The sequence below is a fragment of the Nipponia nippon genome, unplaced genomic scaffold, assembly GCF_047370975.1.
Source record: "Nipponia nippon isolate SJK-2023a ecotype South Korea unplaced genomic scaffold, ASM4737097v1 scaffold_14, whole genome shotgun sequence".
Lineage (NCBI taxonomy): Eukaryota > Metazoa > Chordata > Aves > Pelecaniformes > Threskiornithidae > Nipponia > Nipponia nippon.
This window is the reverse complement of record NW_028262330.1, coordinates 4,812,521-4,835,624: the sequence shown is the minus strand read 5'-3', so window position 1 is coordinate 4,835,624 and position 23,104 is coordinate 4,812,521. Positions and strand designations below refer to the sequence as shown.

Sequence of the window (23,104 nt, the reverse complement as noted above, 5' to 3'; positions counted from 1 at the left end):
CTGTGAAGGTAAATATGGTCATTGAGCGGCGCCGGGTCCTGCGCCTGTTGCTCCAGCGTTGCCATGGCAACACCCCACTGTCATCCCCAGTGGCACTGTGATGCCCCACCGGGGCCAGGCTGGCCCCACAGCGCCGAGGGCACAGGGACCCCTGGACCCTGCCCAGGCAGGGTGACGTGCAGCGCCAGGGCCCCGCATCTGCCACACCGCAACAGGGACCCCAAGCCAGCCCCAGCCCACGGGGTGTCCTGGGGGTCAGAGCTGCCAGCACCAGGCACAGCCCCGAGCAGGGACGGCGTCTGCTGGTGGCTGGGAGCCTCATGCAAGCGCCTGATGTCTGCCCGTGCCGGGGCTCACCGGAGCACGTCCCCTCCCTCGGAGCTGCTCACCGCAGCCCCATAGCACCTGCCATCAGCCTGGCTGCCACCCCAAAGCTGGGGCACTGCCTGTGCCGCAGGGCTGAGCCTGCAGCCCCTGTGCCCTGGTCATTCCCCAGCTCCCACAGAGCCATGTGCCCCGGCCAGTGGCTCCCACCTGCGGCCAGTGGCTCCCCGGCACACATGGACCCCCAGGACCGCTGGGCACAGCCCCTCCTTGGGCGGCACCACAGCTCCTGGGACCCCAAGGAAAGGGAGCAGGGCGTCCCGCAGCCCCTGGGAGCAGGGCCAGCCCTGGCCCAAGGAGCTAGCTCCCACAGGACTGCCATCAGCATCCTTTCCCATCACCACAGAGTCTCTGGAAGGGGACAGTCCGCTGCTCCTGTGCTGCCGTGCCCGCCGGCTGCCGGGGCTCTGCCTGCACTCAGGGCTGAGGGCAGAGCCTCCACTCACAGTGGGTGCCTGCAGGACACAGCACCCACCCTACACTGGGCAGGCAAGACACGAGGGGCTTAGAGGAAGCTGCCCCTGCCCCTCGCCCCGGGGACCCTGCTGGGGCCACAGCGAAGGCTGGGGCTGGGGGACTCCTCCCTGCTGTGGCCTGGCACTGCCCACAGCGAGTGTCACCCCCCCGCACGCACCCCAGCAGCTCCCCACACCGCACCAGCGCCAGGCTGCGTGCAGCACAGCCTGCGCTCCGCACCCCGGGGTACGTCCCAGGCAGCACGACCTGCACAACACACACGCGTGTGCGCACACACTCACAGACATGGGTGCACACCTTGGCTGCCTGGCGGGAGCCGCTTGTTCCCAGTGACCGGCAGAATGAAGGCGCTGCCACCAGCCCGCACGCCCCAGGCAGACGGGCTGGACTCGGCTGCAGCGCGAGTCCCTGGCTGTGGGGTGAAACCCAGGGCGTGGAGCAGGGCTGGAGCCTTAAATCGCCACTCGCTGCCCGACCCAGCCTGCCCAGGCACCGGCACCCCTGCAGCTGCAGCCAGGCACCCCGGGGCCACGGCGCCTCGCAGGAATACTCCCACTTTATCAAGGGAACTGAGCACCACAAATTGGTCTTCTAAGTAGATTCTGCCCGCTGCCGTCCCCTCTTCCCACCGCTTAATTCAATAATACAACACATACCTCTCTTCCTCCCACCCTTTAATCTAATGATGAGCACCGTATCCGAGTCACAGGGAAAAATAAACCCTTGCCGAGTTCGATTTTTATAGGTAAACAGCCTGATTTCTCTGGCCTGCGGCCTCGCTCCCTCGCAGGGGCGCTCCCCCCGCCACCTGACTTCCACACTTCTGCGCTGCCTCACTGCCCTCACCCCCGTGGTTTGTTATTAGTCTTTATAAAAATCGTCTGTTTATAGAATGATTTTTGTACGACGTTTCATTAGAGCTCAAGCGACTGCTTCGCCTCTGGCTTTACAGCACCCAAGCCAAGAGAAAAACAAGGGAGACGCCGGCGGGGTTGAGCTGCAGGACCCCCGTACGTGCCCTCAGGCTCGGGGACACTGTTGCAGCCCCCAGGACGAGGTTTGCAGCATGTGCCCAGCCGCAGGGAACAGTGCTGGGCTCCACAGCAGCTGGCCAGCAGCCTACCCCGGGGCCCGTCCCACAGGAAAAGTCAAAGGAGAGGGGCCACGACAGTGATAACTGTCACCTCTCGCCCCTGCTCCCCCATGGGCACTCGCTCCCCGCAGGCTGCGGTGAAGCGGGGCCAGGCAGCGCTGGGGCGAGGGAGTGGGCACAGGGGCGGCCGCGGCAGCAACAGGGGCCGAGGCACCGTCCCGCTGTGCCAGAACCGGGCAGCGAGCCCCGCCACGTGAGCGTCCCGGGAATGTTTTGGTGATGGGGGATAAACAGGGTCGTGGCTAAGTGTAAAGAGATGCACTTGAGGAGAAATTCTAGCAATGCTAAGTATAGTTTAAATGCCATTAAAGCAAGGGAGGGAAGAAGATACGAGTGTATTAATAGTCTCAACATTTAAATCTTTGGTCCAGCGACAGCTCCTAGGATGCTGGCTTGCAGGAGGGCTGCCAGAGCCCAAGGGCATTGTGCTACCAGCATGCAGCGCCAGGCTGCACATGCTTGCGCGGTGAAATTAAGAGCCCAGAGCAAGTGCAAGGGCAAGATCCCTTCTGGAAAAAAAATAAATAAAAATAAAAGGTGGCTTTTGATCTCTGCGTTACTTCTCCTTAGGTCTGAAAAGGCAAGGAAAGCCCTGGCCTTTATTGCCAGCGCTGAAGCCTAAAATGGAAAACACAGGCTTCAGCCACAAAATAGGAACGTTCTTCCCTTTTTTAGACTTCCAAAACAAGGGCCCAGTCCCAGCAAGGCTGCAGGCACACAGGGGCCAGCGCCGACAGAGCAGTGGGCACAGGCAGCGGAGGAACCAAGGGGGGATCGGGCAGGGAACAGCCCGCCGGGCCGCCGCGGCTGAGGCAGCCCTCTCCCGGGCCTTCGCAGGGCCGCACCGGGCACGGCACACCAGCACCGTCCCACACGCTGCTCCACCGCCAGGCACAGCCGCTGCGGCGAACAGCAGAGGGATCGGCCCTGCGCCCGGCTGAGGCAGGTGCGGAGCAGGGGCTGTGGCAGGCAGCGTCACACAGAGGCAGACCCAAAAGGACACCAGCTTTTATTTACAACACTCCTCAAGTGACAGACAACAGAAAAAAAAAAGGGAACAGTATAGCTCAACGACTCAACAAAGGAAACGGCAGCCACAACTTCCCCCGCACCCCTCCCGAAGCCCACTGGCGCTGGGCAGAGCCCCTGACAGCCCCCTCCCTGCCGGCTCGGAGCACAGGCGGGCAGGGGGCTGCTCCCACCGCTCCCCACGGCCTTCCGGGGGCACAGAGACGCGGCTGGCACGGCTGCTCTGCTCAGAGGGGTGAGGATGGCACAGTCGCTCTCCCTCGTTCAGAGGCGATGATGCAGAAACCACCTGAGCCTCGCCAGGAGTGAGGGTCCCAAGAAAGCCCCCCCCCGGGGCGAGTTATACCGACTATGGCAGCCCCCACCCAGTGACATTTCTGCCAGCTGTGGGGGCCAGATCTCTTCTAGGGGTGCACGTCTCAAAATGGTGTTAGCATAGAACAGCACAGCGCTGCTCAGGCAAGGGTGCCAACGAGCTTCTTTCCGCACAGCCAGCACCAGCCACCCCCCACTGCCGCTACCTCCTGTGAAGCTGCCAGAGCACTCAGGCCGGGGGGGCTGAACGTGGCCCAGCACCCCCTCGAGCACCCCGCAGGCACCTGGGGCTGGGGCCGGCGCTGACACCCCCTCTCTCTCCATCTGCAGGGAGAGGGGAGCAGCTCTGTCTCCAGCACCACAGGGATCCAGCCCAATCTAAGCACAAGGAAAATCTGGCCTCGGATACGGACCCACGAGCTCTGGCAGCACTGATGAGTCCCAGGCACTAGCAGCCCAGGTACAAATTAAGCCCTCCCACAAGGGAGCAAGGAGCAGCCAGTGTCACCTGCCCAGCAGTCAGCTGCACGAAGGGTGTTGAACTGCGGCTGCCTCTCTGTCCTGAGGCACAAGGACAGAACCAACCCTCCTTCCTTCTCCCCCTGGCCTGCCCCGGCAGCTGTGGATCCGTGGTGCACAGAAGGGAGTGGAGAACCAGCGCTGCCTCTACCGACAACACAGCCGCTCTGCTCTGCCCTGCCGCGCACCAGAGCCCAGGGAGCCCACGTACGCAATGTGCCAGGGGCAGAGATGGAAGGAGAACGGGAGATCTGTGAGCCCAGCATGAAGTGGGGAAGGACAGCCTGAGGCCAGAGAAAGCTATGAGTGGGGGGCTGGAATCCTTTGCAACAGGCTCTGAGCATCCTCAGTGAGCCCCTGAGCATCTTTGATTTCAGGTAGCTTCAGAGCCAGCCCCAAAGCTGACTGGCTCTCCCGCGGGCTTTTGGGAGTACAGACCAGAGGAGGAAATCAACACAAAATCTCAAATTAAATCTGCTTGAGGACCTTAGGAGACCAGCCGATCCACAGGGAGGACCTGCCTTAGGACTTCTTTGCATCCTGTGTGTTCCTCCTCTTCAGATCGCCCAGGTCAACAGGTTTAAACGCTGCAGGGATGACAGGAGAGACTTTGGCGGCAGAAGCCGCCTCGCAGCCCCCTCCCAGCCCGCACAGGCTCCCTGGGGCTGGTCATCCCCTCTGGCAGGAGCCGGGGGAGGGTGCGCCCCGCCCTCCTCACCTTTGAGGCTGGGGTTCGGCATCTTCTCCACGTACTCCTCGACCAGGCCGCGCTCGGAGCCCATCTGGCTGCGCAGGTCACGCTCCACGCACTGCCAGGCTGCGGGGACAGACGGCGGAGGGGGCCGCTCCCCTCAGCCGGCGCCTGGGCACAGGCCCGGCCGCAGCCGGCCCCCCCACCCCAAGCCCCGGGGCCCCCCCGAGCCCCGCGGCCTCCGCCCCGGCTCACCCTCATAGATGAAGCGCACGTTCTCTTCGTGGGCCGGCGTGAAGATCTCGCTGCCGGCGCCGGGGGAACGCGGGCCGCCGCTCCGCTTGCCGTTGTAGACAACGCGGGACACGGGGGAGCTGAAAGCGAAACGCGGGGCTGAGCCGGGCCCCGCGGCCGCGGCTGGGCCCGGAGCCGGAGCCGGGGCCGGGCCCGGGGCCGGGCGGGGCTCACCTGGCCATGGCGTCGTCGGTGCGGCGGCGGCTCGGCGCGGCTCGGCTCGGCGCGGCTGCGGGGAGAAAGGAGAGGGCGGCCAGGCCGGGGCTAGGCCGCGGGCCGCCCCTCGCCCGTCGCCATGGCAACGCGCGCCCCTCACCTGGGCCCGGCTCCCGCCTCCGCTCGCCCTCGGGCCGCGACGGAAGCGCCGCAACGCGCAGGCGCGGCCCCGCCCCCTCCCCCGCCCGCCCTCAGTCCCGCCCCCGCCCCTTCCCTCCCCCGGCCGCCCTCAGCCCCGCCCCTAGCACCGCCCCCGGCCGCCCTCAGCCCCGGCCCCGGCCCGGCCCGGCGGAAGGAGCGGCGGCGGCGGCGCTGGTGTCCCAGATGCTTTATTGGAAAAGTACAAAGTGGTTCCCGAGACGCGGTACCGAGCGAGTCCCCGCCCGGCCGCCGGCCCAGGCCCAGCCCAGGCCCGGCCCCAGCCCTCGGGCCCGGCGCAGCCCCGCCGCCCCGGTCCCTCCAGGCCCTCGAGGCCTGCTCCTCGCCGTGCCCCGCCTCAGTCCATGGTGGTGGCTTGGAAGAGCTCCACCAGGTCCTTGTACTCGGGGTCGATGAGGTCCGAAGGCTTCTCCCCGGCGTCGGTGGTAGCCTCCAGGCTGGCCCCCAGGGAGATGAGGTACCTGCAGGAGACACGGAGCTGAGCCGGCAGGGCCCGCGGCTGGCCGGGCACCCCTCCCGGCTCACAGGGCTCCCCCAGACCCCGCTGCCATGATGCCCGGGCACAGCCGCAGGGAGCTTTAAGGCCTGGGCAGTCCCGCATGTACCAAGCACTCTGCTAGGAGGAAACGCCCGGAGCCCCGTCCAGCCCCATCGCTGTCGGCTGTGGTTCTCTGGGCTCTGCGATGCCAGGGTGTCCCGTCACAGCCCAGGCGAGCTGCTCCTCACCTGGCTATGTCAGCATAGCCGTCGCTGCAGGCCATGTGCAAGGGCGTCCACCCATTCTCATCTTTCTGGTGGATGTCAGCGCCGTATTTAACCAGGAGCTTGACACAGTCCAGGTTTCCAGTAAGCACAGCTTCGTGGAGGGCTGCCATGCCTGGAAGGAAAGGATTTGTTAGCACTGAACTGGCAGACGAGTCTCTAAATGCTGAGCGTACGAGTGTGACTTGTCCACAGCCCAGGAAAGAGGGGTGCCAGCAAACCCTTGTTATCAGGGAGATGAGTGTGGGGAAAGAAACAAAGCCTGTGGAAGGAAGAAGAGCTGCCACAGGTTTCTCTTCCCCTTCTACAGCGTAAATACCCTCTCTAAGATGGCGAAGCACAAACCTCCCCACTGGGCCAGGCAGGACAGGTTGAGGGAGGAGGAGCTGCCCTCTCCTGCAGAGCTCCTGGCCAGCAGCCTGCCCCGAGTCCCAGCCAGGACTCACATGGGGACACGAGAAGAGTGTCTCCGGGGTCCTGCTCTGTCCAAGTTTCGGAAGCTCCTTACAGAGCCAGTAATGAAGCAATCAGTATAGATAGGAGGAAGCCCGGGGTCATTTGAGACCCTGTCTCCATGGCCATGTGACAGCAGAAGCTGAAGCCAAGCACGAGAAAGGGACAAATCTGGGCTCTGCACCAGCCAGTAGAGATCAAGGCATTCCATAAACAGTTGCTAGTGAGGTTGGGTGCAAACATAACACAATGCCCTCCCCACAAACATAAATGCCACAAGCCCACAGATCCACATGTGCAAGAAAGAACAGTGTTTGTGAGAAAGGGACAGAGTTGGGAACACAATGCAGAGCCTTGCTTCTCCTCGCTCTTTCCCCAAGCTGGGGCGGAAGGCAGGAGCCCCACAGTCCCATCCAGAGCTGCACAGACCAGCCTGTGTTCACGGCTCCTTTCCTAGGTCCCACCACACTGCAGGTGCACCGCCATGCCTTGAAGGGACCCAGAGGCTAAGCCTCCCCCCTTCCCGCAGCCTGCGCTGACCACACTGTTGAGGGAAGATGCTGGGGCACTGGTGCGGGGCTCTCTTGGGCCCTGCTTGGCAATGTTGGGGGTGGTATTCCTCACTAGGGAGGAAAACGACTCGATTTCAACCTGTCACCCTGCCGAAGACGGCCCACGTCAGCTTTGGCCGCACAGCTCGCTCTCGTCTCCCTCGCAGCCCAGCTGAGCCGTGCCGCTGTGCAGATTCCAGCTCTGCCAACCCCAGCAGCACTCACCAGAAGGGTAGATGGTGTCCAGCGTCACCTTCCTGGCGCGTATGAATCTGCCCACCTGCTCCAGGTCCCCCTGCCTGATGTGGTCCTGAAAGACGACGTCATTGGGGAAGCGCACAGTGCGTGAGGCTCTCAGTCTCTGGGCGTACCGACTGTACCGGGGCATTGAGACTGGGTAATAGTCCTTCATGCTGATCGCAGCTTTCAGACACTGCAGAGGAAGAGGAGGAGCAGAGGCATGGGGGGCTGCAGGAGCAGCCGGAGTTGCTCAGTGCTCGGCCCTGCCACTCGCTGGCCTCGAACCACTGCTTTCTCCTCTTTTGCCTGTCACGTCCCTCCTCGCTACGGAGGTGTGATGGCACCCGCACCGCTGTGCTCCCTCCGTGCCCGTGTCCCTGGTGGGTGTGAGTCCCCCTCGCTGGCAGGGAAGCGTCGGCCGCCGGGCTCTCCCTATGCTCCCATGCCACATGCAGGAGGTGGCGCTGGGCTCACGCAGTTCACCCGCAGGCCCTTGGCCCAGGACTGATGGTTCTCCAGCGGCATCGCGTTATATAGGCTCCCGTGGGCTATTTTGAGGACATGCAGCTCATGCTATTTGCCATGATACTTTGTAATCGAGCCGCTCAGGCCCGCAGCCTCCCACTTTTGGGCAGAAGTTGGTGTCTCATCTTACCACCCACCTGTTGATGTGCCCATCCAAGGGGTCAAACCTACTGTTGCTTTTGCACGGATAGCCCTTCGGAGGAGCCCAAGGGCCCGAAAACAGAACTTCCCAGCAGCAAGTCCTCACACACACGCACGCGCACGTGCCAGGGAAAAGACACGAGCATGATCACCAAGCGAGGCGAACCAGCCGCTCATGTACCAACCAGCCGGCGCAATGCAGACGTGTCAGAGCTATGGTGCCAAATACATTCAGAGCGAAGTCACTCTCCTGTAGTTGCATCAGACGACTTGAAAGGAGCAGAATGAGCTGTGCTGCCCAGCATGATTGTGAGACAGCGTACAGCTAAGCATGGAGAACACCACCAGCCTGTTGGATGTATCAGTGCCCTTGCGAGGACAGAGTGCTGCTGGTGCTCCTGATGCAGGCGCAGAACCAGAAGCCTACAACGCCAGTCTGTGGTGTTCAATGTCCTACTTCAACTCAGAACCAGCTGCTACGTAAGGGCAGGCTTCTACAGAACAGCCTCAGAAGAACAGCTGAAGAACAGCACCACCACCAGACAATTCCTGCATCGTTGCTCTCCAGCTGTAGCTGTCCAAGACCCAAAATGGACCATTTACCACAGAGGAATCTTTCAGATCTGCCAAGGGTTCAAGCAACAACTGCTCCTCCATCCTTTTTTCCATCCAAGTTTGGTCTTTTCAGATACACAAGCATATTGTGCTCTGTTTTGTGCTGACGGGGATTGTCCAGGCAGGACAATGAACTCCTTTGTGGTGCATCAGGAAAAATCCCTGTCCTGCATCAGGAGTCACAGAGGCACATTCTGCCCCTTCTGCAGCAGACCCTTGTCCCAAACCCCTGTCAGCAGTGAGGCTGACAGCTCCATCAGCCACGCACCTGAGAACTGCGTGCTGCGCTTGTTCATCTTCTAGCAAACGCATTGATCTTTTTACTGAGCATCTCTGCTCAGCGGTACATCAGACAGAACACCGTGCAACAGGAGGCTGAGCTATCTGCTGTGGAGACAGAACGCTTTTAGCCTGCTTTCTTGGAACAGAAATTAGCTGTGTACACAAGATGACTGATGGAGTCCTGCTTTGCCAAGAGCAGCCTTGGTGTATGAGAAAAGCCCCCCTCCTCTGAGCTGAACAAGGCAGGTCTCAGACCATAAACACAGGAGAACCACTGCAGAGCTCAGCTTTGTTTACACTTTAACTGGCTCCGCAAATGGACCTTTTTGAGCCAAGTCCTAGCCAGCACCTTCCAGTGGAACTTCTTACGAGCAGTGCTCTCTTCCTCCCCACCCCGAAACACAAGGCAGCTTTCTTACTCAGAAGCAGCTACCACTAACCAGCCCTGACACGGCCACTAGCACTGCCTGCTCTGCTGGCCTACCGGAACAGCAGCTGGGCTACACTAAGAACAAGTCCCCTGCCTGCCTTCGTGGTCACAGCCCTGGAGGGAGGCACCTTCAAAGATCCTTCTCCACGTAACCGCAGGTAACAGTCACAAACAACACAACTGTTTACTAATAGAACAGGCAGCAGCAAACACTGCTTTCTGATCCTACAGTCAGCGACTGCCTGTTCAGCCCCAGTACTGCTGGGCCCAAGGTTTGCGCACGCCATGCCAGGACTCGGCAGGGGCTCTGTTCTCAGGGGAACCACAGGAGGCTGGAGCTGGTGCTACAGACAAGGGTTGTACAAGGCTTCTGTTCTACCACCCCAGCGCACCCACATTCGGTCACTGGCACCAGTAGCCTCCTGAGTTGCCCTCTAGCTTCACCATGCCCTCGCATGTGACATTTATAGCACATTTTCTTACAAAAATATTTTCAGCAGTAAGCGACTGGTTTGGAAATAGCAATGTAGCTCACTGGATCATGTGAGCCTGACTAGCAGAGCTACAGGCAGCCCCAGGTTTCTCTGTAGGCAAATTCCTTGTTAACTGCTCAAGAGCAATGTGGCCCTCCCGCCTCAGGCCAGCTGGCAAGCAGAGCTGCTTATTCTCAGAGGCCAAGCCAATGTCCACTCACTGCTAATAGAGCTGTTAGTTGTCTGCCTGCACAAGCTGATTTAATCTGGACATGGTATGGTCATCTCAAAGTTCTTTTCCTCTATAGATTATACAATACAAGTTTCTCCAGGTTAAGGTACCAGAAGCCACCTGAAAAACGAAGTGTTCAGAAAGTGTAGTTTCTCTCCAAAATATGGTATTTAGTGGAAGTTTGAGAAAGCTGAGAAGCACACACCATTTTGGCTGAGTCCCTCGAGAGTCACCCTAGAACTCCGATCCTCTTTCAGGTCAGTTTCAAATATATTCATTCTATATTCTGATAAAGACAAAGAGCCATAATAGTATTAAAATCTCAACTTTATTTGGCCAACAAATTCAGTTCCAATGTTATTGTAGTGGAATGCTAAGAACCAGCCTGATGCAGCTCAGGCCTTTGAGGCACTCCCCTGTTCAAGTTCCTCCCCAAAACCCAATAATTGCAAATGTCCTGTTTGATCTCCTTTATCAGGCCCTCCCACACCACCCACCTGCCTGGTCAACCCATTCAAAATAATGCATGGAAAGTGATTGCAAAACAGTCTTGCATTTGATCGAAAGAATGGCAACACAGCTAGGTCTCATCTAAGCTGGTGAGCCAGCGATCACCTCCATCCTCAGAGCCTGCCACAGCCAGTGCACACAGTATTCCACCCTTCCAGGTGTTTGGAATAGTCATCTCCAAGTGTCTTAAAGCAGAGGGGAAAGGAAACATCTGGCCAGCATGAAGAGAAGCACCTTCATATACACCTTTCACACCAGGATGACACCATCAGCCTGCTGCCTCTTCCCCTACACATACTGAAAGCTGATTCCAGGGAAGAACAGCTGAGACCATTAAGGACCCTGCCAGGTGCAGAAATCAACCACAGGCTTTAGTTTAAAAGAAAAAAAGGAAAAAAAGCTTTCTTGGAAGATGTTAGTGGCAAGGCTCCAGAATGTTGGACCATTGAACTCATGCTACCACTTCGCAACCTGCTTCTACCCAGAAGAAGAGAATAATTCAAACAAGAGCTGTGTACAAAAAAAGTACATCACAATAAAAAAAATGAGCCCAGCTGGCTGGGCTGGCTACCTAGTGACAGATCCCTTCTCAAAAGCAAAAAGAAAAGAAAAAATAGTCAAGTGTACAGACAAGTGAGGGTAAAGTGTTACTTTAAAAGCCAATCCTGGATTTCCAGTCATTCACCTTCTGCTTTAAATCTTAATGGGTTTCTGACTCACTGGGCTGCGTAACAGCAGCCAATTTAGTGTCTGATTTTTTGGGTGATGTAGATCAGTCTTCTCTTTACAATTCATCCTTTTGGATTTTCTGCTCATCCTCATCACCTTCCTCAAGGTCTGTTTCTTCATCTGTCTCCAGGTCCTCCAGATCCTGTACAGGTGACAAAGACAGCTACTGGTTTCTGGCACATTAGGCAGATCCAAAAGCAAGCACAGAACAGCATCTCTAATCTGTTCACCGTTCTCTACTGCCATGTTAACAAAACATCCTGAGACTTCTATCAAGAGCTCTGAATTTGGGATATTAAAGATTAGAAACTCCTGGAAGCTGGTACCTGCACCTGTAACACCCTCCACCCCGGCAGGCAAGGAGCTTCCAACTAGATATACTGCATATGTAGTCTTCATACTGCTCAAGTTCCAGGTGCTGAGCAGGGGTTCTCAATAAAGAACAAGCCCCCCCACGTACTCCAGCAGTTTGCACTACAACCAGAGACAGCTTGTGCAATTTTAGAGGTTATAATATCAACAGTTTCCATACCTCTGTGTGTTTAAGCCTCCCAAGAACATTTCACACCCAACTAAAGTGTTCTCAATAAAAGGAGTCCATTACAGGCTGATGGCCAGCCAGGCTGCAACTGAGCACGTCACATTTTATGACGTGGGCACTTTTGTTCACCAACAATATCTTTTACTGCCACATAACAATCCAGGATCTTATTTAGGACTGAGGATTCAAGCACAGCACCAGATCCGACCCACGCTCTGTATTCTGAAGGCCCAGAGTACTGTATTAATATTACTCACATCATCAGCTGCTGCCCCATCCTGACCTCCGCTGTCCAAGAATTTTTTGAAGCCTTCTAGTGTCCTCTCCCCATTATAGTCAATTACCTATGCAGGAAAAAAATGAAAATAATGGTTATGGGCACCTACAGAACCACACCCCTGGAGAGGAGAATTCTCTTTCTGAGCAACAGTTAACATGCCAAGCAAAAGGGAATTTAAAAATTCACCTTCACCCATATGAGACGAAGGAAAACAGCTCAGCCACTAGACTTCAGAGATCACTGCGAGGAAAGAATAGCCTGCAGATGAGCACACTGTCCTCTGCTATGCTCCCTCTTTTCCCCATTCCCACTTCCCACCCCCACCAAACTCTTTTCTACAGCCCAGCTCCCCACAATGGGTCTCAGGTGTCCTGAAGACTTGATGTGTTCCATCCCTACAGAATGGAGAGCCCTCCCAAAGGCCTTGTCCGAAACAGAACTCAAGCAGGCAACTAAGCATTTCTAGTGCTCCCTTGTTATGCGATCTGTATAAAGGTCAGCTGCCTTCTTACATTTCTGCCGGAGCCTGCAGGGAAGAACTTGAGTGTGGGGAAGCTGTGGATTTTCACTGCTTCTACTTCATTGGCTGTTGAATCCATCTTGGCAATGACAACGTTCTCATGGTCCCTGTAGGTCTCTCCCAGCTTGTCCCAGATAGGAGCCAGCTGCTTACAGTGACCACACCAGGGGGCATCTGTTAATGAGAAAAACACAGCTAGCACCACCAACCACAAGTTACCACCACCACACCCCTCAGCCCCCATGCCAGACTGAGTTCGTACACATCTTTTCAACCGAGGCACTCCCTTTGTGGCTTAGATTCTCCAAGATGCTTTCTCCCTAATCCTGGTCATGCAGTATTTTGGCACTCCTTTCATGCCAGTTACTTGGAATCAGCTGTTAAAAGGTACTTACAGAACTCTACAAAGACATTCTTATTCTCATCAAAAGCAACTTCTTCAAAGTTCTTCCCAACTAGAACTTTGACAGGCTGCTTGTCCCAGTCTTCGGGAAGATCTTGACTCATCAGGTGGGGCTGGAATAAGAAGTGAAATTCAGAGACATGGTTTGCTACACAGCTGCTTGGAATGTACATGCAATCACATACCCTGGAAAACCCAAGATTAACCAACCCCCTCGGTGCCTCAATCATAGGCTATGAGCAATCAGATGAGTCAGTCACTTCCTCTTCTGCTTACAGAAAGTCTCCTTTCCACCCTGAATAAGTGGGAATAACAGGTGCTCCTGTGCAGAGAGAACTGCAGCTGAGCTCTGCAGGAAGGAAACAATATTGCTGACAGTGTCATTCCCACAGGACTGAGTTTAGCTAAACAGTCACTACTGAAGTCGCATATGGCTACCTCCAGCAGATTAGAGCTGAAAGCTCTTTGAATTGTGCCACACAAGTTCACACCTTCCACAGATTGTTGGCAGAAAGAGCAGCTGGATAAACAGCACAGTTACCATAAGCAGCCGAAAGAGCAGGCTCTGATCGCAGTCAGGTGCCAGCACAGAGCTTGCTTTCCTACAGTCTCCATGCCCCAGCAGTTTTGCCTTTCGTTTCTCAGCACAAAGCCCGCTAGATATTCTGTACATTGGTTGGAAGGATTTTCTCCAGATGACTCGCACAACTCCTCACAGGGAGCATTTTTTTATGCTTGCTTAGCCAGTAGGTTTACCACCAGCAGCATTTATCTTCATTACCTTGATCTTGCCCTCCAGGAACTTATTACAGAACTCTTTGATCTTGTCTGCTGTGAGGTCATCTGATTCGGGTTTGTATTTGGTCATTTCTTCCTCCAGCGTGATCAGGCGTACAGCTGGACATTCTTCTTTCTTTAGGCCAAAAAACTCCAAAATCCTCTGGTTGTCACTGTGGTCGCTGTCTATGAAGATGAACAGGATCTTTGGAGAAAAAAGTCAAAGGCAGTATGGTGAGACGAGTACCTCTTGGCTATCGATACTTGACGCACACACACTTGCATGGGTAGTAGCTGAACTGGCCCCTCTTCCTTCTCCAAGCCCATTAAGATGGCACCCTGTCACAGCACAAATGCTGGAGCCGCAACAGTTCAAGCAGCATGCGCACAGACCTGGCACTGATGTTGATTAAGGCAGAGTCAGATTTACATCCGCAAGAAGGAAAGTCAGGAGTTAACTGCTATTCCTTCAACAGTTGTGCAAGCCAGTAAGTGACTCAGTCACCTATTATCAAGAGACACAGGTAGAGAGAGAGCTAGCTTCAAGTCCTCCTCCACAGCTGTTAAGTGGATCGAGACCCAGTGCTACACTTCTCTGCAGGAGGTGGTTGCTTAATTAATGATCCAAGAAATCCATCTCACCTTCCCTTTGAAGTGTCCAGCTGCACTCTTGAAGTTGTCCAGTTTCTCTTGATAGTCAGACACACTTTTTGGTAGGAACAGCAGAATATGAGTCTTGATCTCTCCTCCAAAGATTTTAGGAGCAGTCTGAAGAGTAGAAAACAAACTTTATTTTTGGAACAGAGGTAAATCAGTGTCAAGACCAGCTTGGCTCTGCTATTCTGACTAGACCACAGGAGCCTCAAATACTACAGGACTGCTCTGAACAGCAAGCTTATGCCTCCTTTCCCTTGTGTTCTTCACACTTCTCCCATAACCCCAAATAACGTCAGCTCCAAGATAAAACACGACCACACAACCTACAATTTAAGCATTGTTATATTCATACAGTAGCTACAGGAAGAGGCGTTACCAAGTATCTAAAGACCTACCTGTTCAGTGAACTCTATGACCAGAGGCAATGCATTAGACTTGATGAAGTTCAGTAAATTATCTTTTGTGAGATCCCCTTCAAAGTTGTTACGGCCTTCATCAAACTGCAAAACCAGATATTCTTGCATTAGAACACTTCCATATCCCATAGAAATCTCTTTCAAGAAAGAAGATGCATTCACACCAGAGTCACTCCCCCAGTGGATCTCAGCTGCACTTGTTCAGAGCAGACTTCCATCTCTCAACAAGGTCACCACATGTTCACATAAAATCTGGATCAAGGTGTTCACCTTCCTGGCAAGCAAAGCCTCAAATCACCCCCTAGTAGCAAAAGGTGAGCAGCAACAAGGCGATCAACTTCGATCTTGGCATTGTTCCGCACAATCTTGAAACAATTTGTGAAATGGGTCACCAAGAAGGACTTTTAACAGCTGCCTTACAGCTTTGCAGAAGGCATTAGGCAGACCAGTGAGAAGCTACCAGAGCACAGGCAGCTTTCTGCTCTGCAGGAATTAGCAATGTCAGAGCAGACACACACATTTTAACCAGACAGCACTGAGAAAGAAGTCTGACAGCAAAGCCCACTACGCAAGGCAAGTAAATAGTAATTTACTCAGCTCTGTGGGGGTTGTTTCAGTCTCTATTGTTCGAGACAACAGCACATGTTTAACACGCACATTGCACTAGAGGTGCCAGCTCCCTTTTTATATCAGGACATCACCTGTACCCCTGACCAGGATTCTCAGAACTCTCTCTGGCAGCCTGGAAAGGGAACAGCTGTAGAGGATCATCACTCTTTAAGAGAGGATGTGCAGGATAGCACAGCAGTCCCATGGCAGGGCAACGCTCGGAGTTACTGGCAGAAGCACGAGAGTGGACTCAGATAACCTTCTGTTAGAGGAAGCATACCAGTCTCAGCTGAAAAGCTGAGCAAAACACTTAACATTGGAGATTAACTTTGTAAATACTTTAAAGAGTACTGAACATCACCTTAGAGCCTTCAGAACAGTTGTTCGAGGGTCTTTGCAAGTCTGGACAACTCACACAAAGAATAAGGTAACGACCAGCCAACAAACCCTCTCAGTTTAGACACAAATAACTGCAGGAAGCTGAGCCAAAGTCCCAAAACATAACTGTTGGTAAAATAAGCCATCTGGTTCTTATCCCCCACTATCTGGTTACCATTGGTGCTCATTTTCACCTCGGTTTGAGGTAGACATATTTGAGAGCTCTCGTGGCACTACCATGACATCGCACCAAAACAGGAACAAGGAGGCAATGTTCACAGGCTGAAAGGCATCTCACCTTCTTTCTTCCATGTAGAGCAGAGCACTTCTGCAGCATCCCAGCCCTCCAGCAGCTCAAGAACAGCCTTTCAGACCAAGGTTCCTCCCACTCCTAACACACCTGACAAGCTGCCAGGTGCAGAATTGCTTTTCATTCCAGATGTACCCAAGTTGACTACACTTATGGAAAAATAGCTTGAAAATTCCTTTACTGTTACAGACCGGTCCTGCCATTGCCCCAGTTCTTCGGAAGCAGAGGAAACCATAACAGAGCTCACAGGACTTAACAGTTAGAGGATAGTACATCAGATCAAATCAACGCAAGTCCGTTCTACAGAGAGCTAAACATGAGAAAATGTACAGGTAACTAAACAAAACCCAGGGTAATAACTCGTCAGTGCTGGAAGCCCTAGCTGTAACCTAGCCACTCCAAAGCTATCTCCTGCTGCCCTGCTTGCAGCCCAATGCTGGTACTCCCCACAGCCCCAAAAAGATGGTCAGTTTTAGAGGAGCATTTCTATTTGGACTTCGGTGTTTGCCAAAGGACACGAACAAAAGTCGAGAAAACCCCTGCAAGCAGCTATTTCAGCCTAGCATTAGCCATAAATAGAGCACACACAAAAATTACATACAGAAAGCTATACCTGTGAGAACAGCAAGATACAGGTAGCAAGTCAGCCAAGAACAAAATATTACTCCTTTCACCCACCCCAACTTTTCTAGTTGCAAAACCCTTGCATTTTGAACTCCTTAGCCAGATAACTTACTTGCACCCTCAGCCATACTGATCCGAGGGACCTTTGACTGCAAATTTAAGTCTACAAGCTTCTAGCACCATAAAAATAACTACAATTTCAGAGGTGTAGGGGAATAAATATGCTATTTTAGCTGAACAAAGAAAGAAATAAGAATTCATTCAACTCTTTAGCCTGTCTTAAGTCAAATTGGTCAGACCAGTGACTGATTAGATTACAGATTTAATAAGTCTGAAGCCAAAGCAGCTTTTTGTCCTGCCTCACTGCATCCATGTGTGCAGTACCACCAAGTCTAAGGAACCTCACTTGTCTTCTCAAACCTAGAATTTCATCCCAGTGACTTGGATTTTAACAGTAAAAGGCATCAGTGAGTTTATTTCTGGTTCTGTAAATGGCCAGCATCCCTCTGCACACAATCCAACTGCCCTGGCCTGGTCAGCTGGAACTGCAAATCCTCTTAGGAACTTTGCTGGAATCACTATGCCGCAGAACAACTCTTAGACACAGCCATTGACTGACTGCAGCAGAGGTCAATATTGAGTATGTTCAAAAGCAACTTTGCTAAGCCACCATCAAGCAGAGCATCATGGCAGGCCATCGAGAACTTGGCTACCATTCTGTTTAAGACCTTCAAAGTTCAGGGAGGAGCACGGGAGACATCACTAGTTACAGCCATGAATATTTTAAAGATTATGCTGACCATTACTGCACTGCAGCCAGATATCTGAGAACAAGGGAAGTAAGTGAAGCAACAGCTTAGACCCAAAGCCCAGCAGCCTTGGGAGGGCAGCACCAGGCTGGGAGACCAACGAGGCTGCCCTCCGCGGGCCCCTCTGCTGCCAGCTGTGCCCTGCAAAGGGACCCGGGGCTCTGCCACCCCGCAAAGGGGCTGAAGGCTCCGTTCTTCCCCCCAAGGCTCTGAGGCTTGGAAACAGCCAGACTGACAGCACAAGATCTTTTGCTGTTTCATCCAGGGCTGTCTTCATTTGAATCTGACCAATTAGAGGAAAGGTAAGAAGAGGCAGAAGACTCAAGTGCAGTGCTCACGCTCTGCACCAACCAGTACCTTCTTGAAGAGGACCACGCCATCCTTGCTAAGCTGGTACTTGGTGAAGACATCAGCACTGGAGGAAATCCCAAAAGGAATGTCATCCACGGCTTCTGCTGCCAACAAGAACTCCTTTGCAGCCTCTGATGTCAGATCCTGGAGAATAAAGAAAGGTGTCTCACATGGGACACATCAAACTGAAGCATAAACATCCCAAGGCTTACCAGCCAGAGAACTGGAAGATCCAGTAAGGCAGGACAGCAAGTGTTTCACAACTTATGGAGAGCCTTCCCCAGCTGTCAGGTCCCCATGGGGCAGAAAGCAGGGAAAGCCCTAGAGGTACACAAGAGCTTCTGAAAGGGAAGCACAAACTCTACCTTAAAGAAACCAATCACAACCACTTCATTGGAATCCACTAACGTCTCCGCTGCAGCAGCATCTGTCAGGGTAGTTGCAGCCGGGCCAGTGCGTTTCTTCAGCCAGCTGACAATATCATCTGCTTCTCTGCCAGCTACAACAGAAAGATAAGAACACTGATTTGCTTTTTCCCCCCGATTAAGTTTAAGAACACACAACCCCTAAACTTTGAGATAGAGTGTTCAGCAGCTGGCCAAGAGGTCAGAAGAATTGAGATATCGTTTACGCAACTCTTCCTTTCACTCCTAGTGTAATTAAGCCAATCCCTAATTGCTAAGTCAAGGTACAAGGGGCTCTCAGGAATCCCTTCCTCTCTTGCTTCTAGCCCAAGCACGCTCTTAAACTTTGATCAGCCACACAGCACTTCTGAGATGCCAACATTTTACATGCAAATATATTACCTTTTCCTTTTGAAAATCAGTATTCTGGATGCTACCCTCAGCACCTAGCACAATGTGGCTCAGTTTAGCTGAATTCTACTTGTCTTGGTCTTCCTTACACCTCTGTCTTACATCTCATGTTTGCCCCTTTACCCAACGCGCCCAAGCATTTTTTCAATTCTAGGTACTACAATGCTTGAGTAAAGTCAAGCCAAGCAACAAATCGAGCTTGGATTTCTTCGCTTTCCTATGCAGAAACAATTCCATCTGCTTTAGCTCACATCAGGGATTTTCTCAGCTTTAGGTGAGAAAGCCTATTAAAGGCAGACTTGATCCTCAACACCCCAAGCACAACGCCCACCCAGAGCACGACTGCCACAGCACTGCTCCCTGGGCTGCTGTCACCATGGACCTTGTCCAGCCGCAGGAGTGCGGGGCCAGGTGTGCAGACCCGCTGCCACGTCGCTGCCCTCCGCACCCGGGCAGCAGGGCCGGCTGCCCCGGCTCACCTGTGTACTCCTTGGGAGCAGCCTTGTCGCCGTTCCTGAAGAACTTGATGGTGGGGTAGCCGCGCACACCGAACTGCTGCGCCAGCTCCGACTCCTCCGTGGCATCCACCTTGGCCAGCCGGATCTCTGAGCCCTCCGCCTTCAGCTTTGCCGCTGCCTTGGCGTACTCGGGCGCCAGCGCTTTGCAGTGCCCGCACCACGGGGCATCTGCGGGACGGGGCGTCAGCGCCGGACACAGCCCCCCGCTCCCGCCCGGCCCCGGCCCGCGACGCCACCGCAGCCGCCCGGGCTCAGGGAGCCCCGTGAGCGGGCACGGGGCCGGGCCAAGGGCAGCCCCCCCCCGCCCCGCGGCCCCCCACGGCCGCAGCCCCCGCCCCGGCAGCCCGGTTCCTCAGCACCTCCCACCCCGGCCCCCAGGACCGCCGCCCGCCCGCCCCGGCGCTCCCGCGGCCCTGCCCCAGCCCCGGCCCCGCCGCGCTCACAGAACTCGACGAGCAGGTAGCGGTGCGCCGCCAGCGCCTGCTCGAAGGAAGCGGCCCGCAGCACCAGGACGCCGTCCTCCTCCTCCTCCGGGGCCGCGGCAGAGCCGCCGACACGGGCGGGCGGCGGCAGAAGGAGGCAGAGCAGCGCCACGATCGCGCGGAGCCCCGCCATGGCGCTGATGGCGGCGGGACGGGACGGGCCGGGACGGGCGTGCGACCGCGGCGCCGCCTCCGCTTATAAACCCGCCTCCCCCGGCCGCCGCCGCGCCCCATTGGCCGCGCCGCGCTGCACCGCCGCCGCCCGCCATTGGCTCGGCCCCACCGCTCGCGCCGCCGCTCGGCTCCGATTCGCCGGCGGGCCGGACACGCCCCCCGCTCGCCGCCGCGGGTTGGCCGCCGGCGTCGCTCCCCTGCCGCCGGCCACCATTGGTCCCTTTCCCTGCTGCGGCGGTCGCGATTGGTCGGCGCCGCCGCCTCGCGCGGCCGCCTGCCCTCGAACGTGGCACTGGGCGGCCCCGGCGGACGGGCACTGCGCCTGCGCGCGGCCAGGCGCGCGTGGTGGATTCTGACTGGGCCGCGGCCGCCTCCCCGTGACCCGGCCCGGAAGGGAAAGGGGCGCTTCCGGCGGTGGCGGCGGGGGGAAAGTCCGCGGGGCACGTGACGCGGCGGGACACGTCACGGCGCGCGAGGCCGGCGGGCAGAGGTCGGGGCGAGGCCCGGGGGAGGGGGAAGATGACGACGACGACGGGGGCGGGGGGGGCGGACTGGGCCCAGGCCCAAGCCCAAGCCCAGGCCCAGGCCCAGGCCCAGGCCCAGGCCCGTGTCTGGCATGAGGTGTCGGGCGATGCTGTGGCCCGGGGAAGCCCCGTGTTTGTTTTGCCGGGGCTTCGCCGGCCCCGGAGGTCGGGAGATTGCCCGCGGGGAACGGGGGGAGCTCAGCGCAGCGCAGCGCTGGGGTCCCGCTGGGACCTTGCGGTGGCTCGCGGCCTCGGCACACACGTTCCCTTCCGGAGGAGACGGCCGAGCCGTGGCACGCGGGGGCACCTCGTCCCCCCAGCACTGAGCGGGAGCCCCTCAGGAGAGGGCCATGGTTCAGAGCAGCGTCTGCTCAGGGACCTGCGAGAAACGAGCGTCTTGACTGTGGCAGGGGAAACTCCCATCGCACGGCTCTCCTGGCTTCGCTCTGGCATCTCCTGATGCAGCGCAAGGATTGGTCCTCAGGTCCCAGTTGCTCCCAGAGCCCAGCTGGGGAAGGGGAGCCCCCGCGCCCCTGGGCAGAAAGTAGCCGGCCTTTGGCTGCGGTGTTTGCGCTGCCAGCGCCAGGATATCAGTGGGGTTGCTATGGGCACCTCCTGCCCGGCTGATAAGTGCTGGAGCGGGGACAGGCTCTGTCCAGGCTCCCTGACCGCACCCCGCTGATTTGCCAGCTCAGTGGCTGCCTGCAGAGCAGAGCTGCTGCTCTTTGCTGTCCTCCTGCTTCCCCTCGCAGGGTCTGGGCTTGGCGCCCCAGGCCAGCGGCGTTCGGAGCAAGGTGCCCTGCCAGTTCTCTGCAGATCCCTGGGTCGTTCTGTGGGTGCTGCGAGGGGCGGTTGTCCCTTCAGGAGCTTTGGCCGGGTGCAGAACCGATTCCTTCCTTGGGCCCAGAAAGCCTCTAGTGAGATTTTGGATAGTGAAGCTGCACTGAGCAAAGCAGTGAGTGCGCAGCGGCCACTGCCCGGCTGCTGCTGCTCGGGGCTGTGCAGGCACAGGCGCGTCGCGCTGCCAGGGTGGGGAATCGGCTGCTGCCAGAATGAGATTCTGCGTTAATGCTCGGCCACCATGAAGCCTGTCTGGTTCCACAGGCAAGGGAGCGCGTGGGAGCCATTGCCCTGAGTTAATGCGGCTTCTTGCCCTGTTGGAGGGGCTCTGCAGCGACACTCTCTGCTGAAAGGGCCAGACCCTGCATCAGGGCAGTTCCTGCCTGAAAACCCTTGCCTGGCACGCAGGCAGAGGCAGGGTTAGCCCGCAGCCGAGGGGAAGTGGCACGTCCCGCTGCCAGCAGCTTTCTGGGCCTCGCGACGGTGAGCTGTCCTACCACGTCGCCACACGTCAGTGGAGGCAGTGGGGCCCGGTGCGGTGCCGGGCCCCCAGTACCCGTGCTCAGCAGCTCTGGCACAGCCAGCAGCGCTCACTGACACGGGTGCTGCAGCTCTCCCGTTCTCATTTTTGGTGCTGGCCGGGGATCCCGCCACTGCCGAGCGCAGTGTCCTTGCGCCTGCCTTCCGGCACCCCACAAAGAGAGCAGGGTTCTCTTGTTTTCTTTAAATCCCTTTAAATATCCCTGCGCTGCAACGTCTACCAAAGGAAAGCCGTGCAGCTGGGGCACCGCCTGCCCTCTGTGGTGGCAGCACATCTCCTCTGGAGTCCTGCTCCCTGCTGGGACTGTCGGCTGGGGCAGCGCGTCACTTTGCCATAGCCACCAGCCGCCGGCACAGCAGGCCCAGGCCCGCACCCGGGGCTCTCGCGCGCTGTAAGACATTAATTCACAAGTTCTCCCCTTTCCCTCCGCCTCGGTTCTCCCAGGCTGCCTTTTGACAGGCGCAGCTGCAAGCTGCCGTGCCTGCGGAGCTGCAGTTCTGCTGCTTCGCGGCAGCTGCTGTGTCAGACTGAGCTACTGCAGCACAAACGGCCGCCTGACGAGAAAAGCAGCCCGGACCGCTCTTATGCAAGCTCCGACCCAAGGTTTATGAGGGACGGCTCCCGGAAGGGGCTGAGGCTTTTGCTTGGAAGCCACAAGTAATGAGAATCACCCGGCCCGCCCAGCCGCCGTGTCCTGCCCAGTCCGTGACCGGAGCCACGCATCCCTTGGGCTGCTCCTGCCTGTGTGCACTCGCGGGCTCAGCTGCCGGGTGGGAGAGCCCAGCCTGTCACCCTGCAGCAGGGACCGCGTTCCGGAGAAAACACGGGCAGCGAATCGGCACTGTAGCCCCTCAGTCCCTGGCGTTACAGCAGGTGGCAGCTGTCCTGCGTCCCCCTCCCCGGGCATCCCACCGTTGCGCGAACGCTCTAACAGAAACCCCAACGTCCAGAGTTTGGAAAGACTTGCCAAAGAGCTGGGATTGCATCAGACAGGATCTCACCCCGACACTAACTGCCCACAGAGCGGCTGTTGGGGGCCAGCACAAGGAGGGCCTTTGTTCGCTTTATCAGCACATCTGGGCTCGCTCTAACTGACACGATCGAGGGTGACGCCTGCTCCGAGCTCCTGCTCTTGTGCTGCCTTTCACGTCCCCAGGCCGCGAGTGGCGGGGCACCGCGCGCAGCCGGGAGCAGCCCAAGCGCAGCGCACCTGGAGTGGGTGCAGGCCACGCGCCTGCTCCTCCCCGGAGCACGCAGGTGGCTCCTGCCCGGCTGAGGGTGCTTCGGTTCAGCCCTTGCACTTTCTTGCAGTTCCCAAATTGCGTTATTTCCTTTAGTTACGGCATCTGGGAACC

General features: G+C 56.7%; 3 protein-coding genes across 3 annotated transcripts; all 3 read right to left on the bottom strand.

The window, feature by feature from the left end:
* Nucleotides 1-3,006: 3,006 nt before the first annotated feature.
* On the bottom strand, nt 3,007-5,246 carry MCRIP1 (MAPK regulated corepressor interacting protein 1). Its single transcript, XM_087750795.1, has 5 exons — nt 5,179-5,246; nt 5,037-5,091; nt 4,824-4,942; nt 4,596-4,694; nt 3,007-4,464 (listed from the first exon to the last, which is right to left on the bottom strand). Exons 2-5 carry the CDS (start codon nt 5,042-5,044, stop codon nt 4,400-4,402), a joined length of 291 nt encoding a protein of 96 aa, XP_087606921.1. The 5' UTR covers nt 5,045-5,091; nt 5,179-5,246; the 3' UTR covers nt 3,007-4,399.
* A 165-nt stretch (nt 5,247-5,411) lies between these two features.
* On the bottom strand, nt 5,412-7,793 carry PPP1R27 (protein phosphatase 1 regulatory subunit 27). Its single transcript, XM_009471763.2, has 3 exons — nt 7,229-7,793; nt 5,964-6,114; nt 5,412-5,698 (listed from the first exon to the last, which is right to left on the bottom strand). Exons 1-3 carry the CDS (start codon nt 7,413-7,415, stop codon nt 5,575-5,577), a joined length of 462 nt encoding a protein of 153 aa, XP_009470038.1. The 5' UTR covers nt 7,416-7,793; the 3' UTR covers nt 5,412-5,574.
* Nucleotides 7,794-10,250: 2,457 nt separating this feature from the next.
* Nucleotides 10,251-19,885, bottom strand: P4HB (prolyl 4-hydroxylase subunit beta). Its single transcript, XM_087750934.1, has 11 exons — nt 19,632-19,885; nt 19,150-19,356; nt 18,221-18,354; nt 17,862-17,999; nt 14,754-14,858; nt 14,344-14,469; nt 13,706-13,906; nt 12,917-13,037; nt 12,514-12,695; nt 11,979-12,065; nt 10,251-11,322 (listed from the first exon to the last, which is right to left on the bottom strand). Exons 1-11 carry the CDS (start codon nt 19,801-19,803, stop codon nt 11,236-11,238), a joined length of 1,560 nt encoding a protein of 519 aa, XP_087607060.1. The 5' UTR covers nt 19,804-19,885; the 3' UTR covers nt 10,251-11,235.
* Nucleotides 19,886-23,104: the final 3,219 nt, after the last annotated feature.

Excerpts from the sequence above, each read along its gene's own strand:
- MCRIP1 (XM_087750795.1), bottom strand. Across the intron at positions 4,695-4,823 it reads CGTGCGCTTCATCTATGAGG|CCTGGCAGTGCGTGGAGCGT; the intron begins GTGAGCCGGGGC and ends CTGTCCCCGCAG. Across the intron at positions 4,465-4,595 it reads GCCGAACCCCAGCCTCAAAG|CGTTTAAACCTGTTGACCTG; the intron begins GTGAGGAGGGCG and ends TCATCCCTGCAG.
- PPP1R27 (XM_009471763.2), bottom strand. The coding sequence starts at position 7,415 with ATGAAGGACTATTACCCAGTCTCAATGCCCCGGTACAGTCGGTACGCC. Across the intron at positions 6,115-7,228 it reads GGACACCATCTACCCTTCTG|GCATGGCAGCCCTCCACGAA; the intron begins GTGAGTGCTGCT and ends CTTTCCTTCCAG. Across the intron at positions 5,699-5,963 it reads GGCTATGCTGACATAGCCAG|GTACCTCATCTCCCTGGGGG; the intron begins GTGAGGAGCAGC and ends TGTCTCCTGCAG.
- P4HB (XM_087750934.1), bottom strand. The coding sequence starts at position 19,803 with ATGGCGGGGCTCCGCGCGATCGTGGCGCTGCTCTGCCTCCTTCTGCCG. Across the intron at positions 14,470-14,753 it reads TCATAGAGTTCACTGAACAG|ACTGCTCCTAAAATCTTTGG; the intron begins GTAGGTCTTTAG and ends TCTACTCTTCAG. Across the intron at positions 13,038-13,705 it reads TCCTGGAGGGCAAGATCAAG|CCCCACCTGATGAGTCAAGA; the intron begins GTAATGAAGATA and ends TTCTTATTCCAG.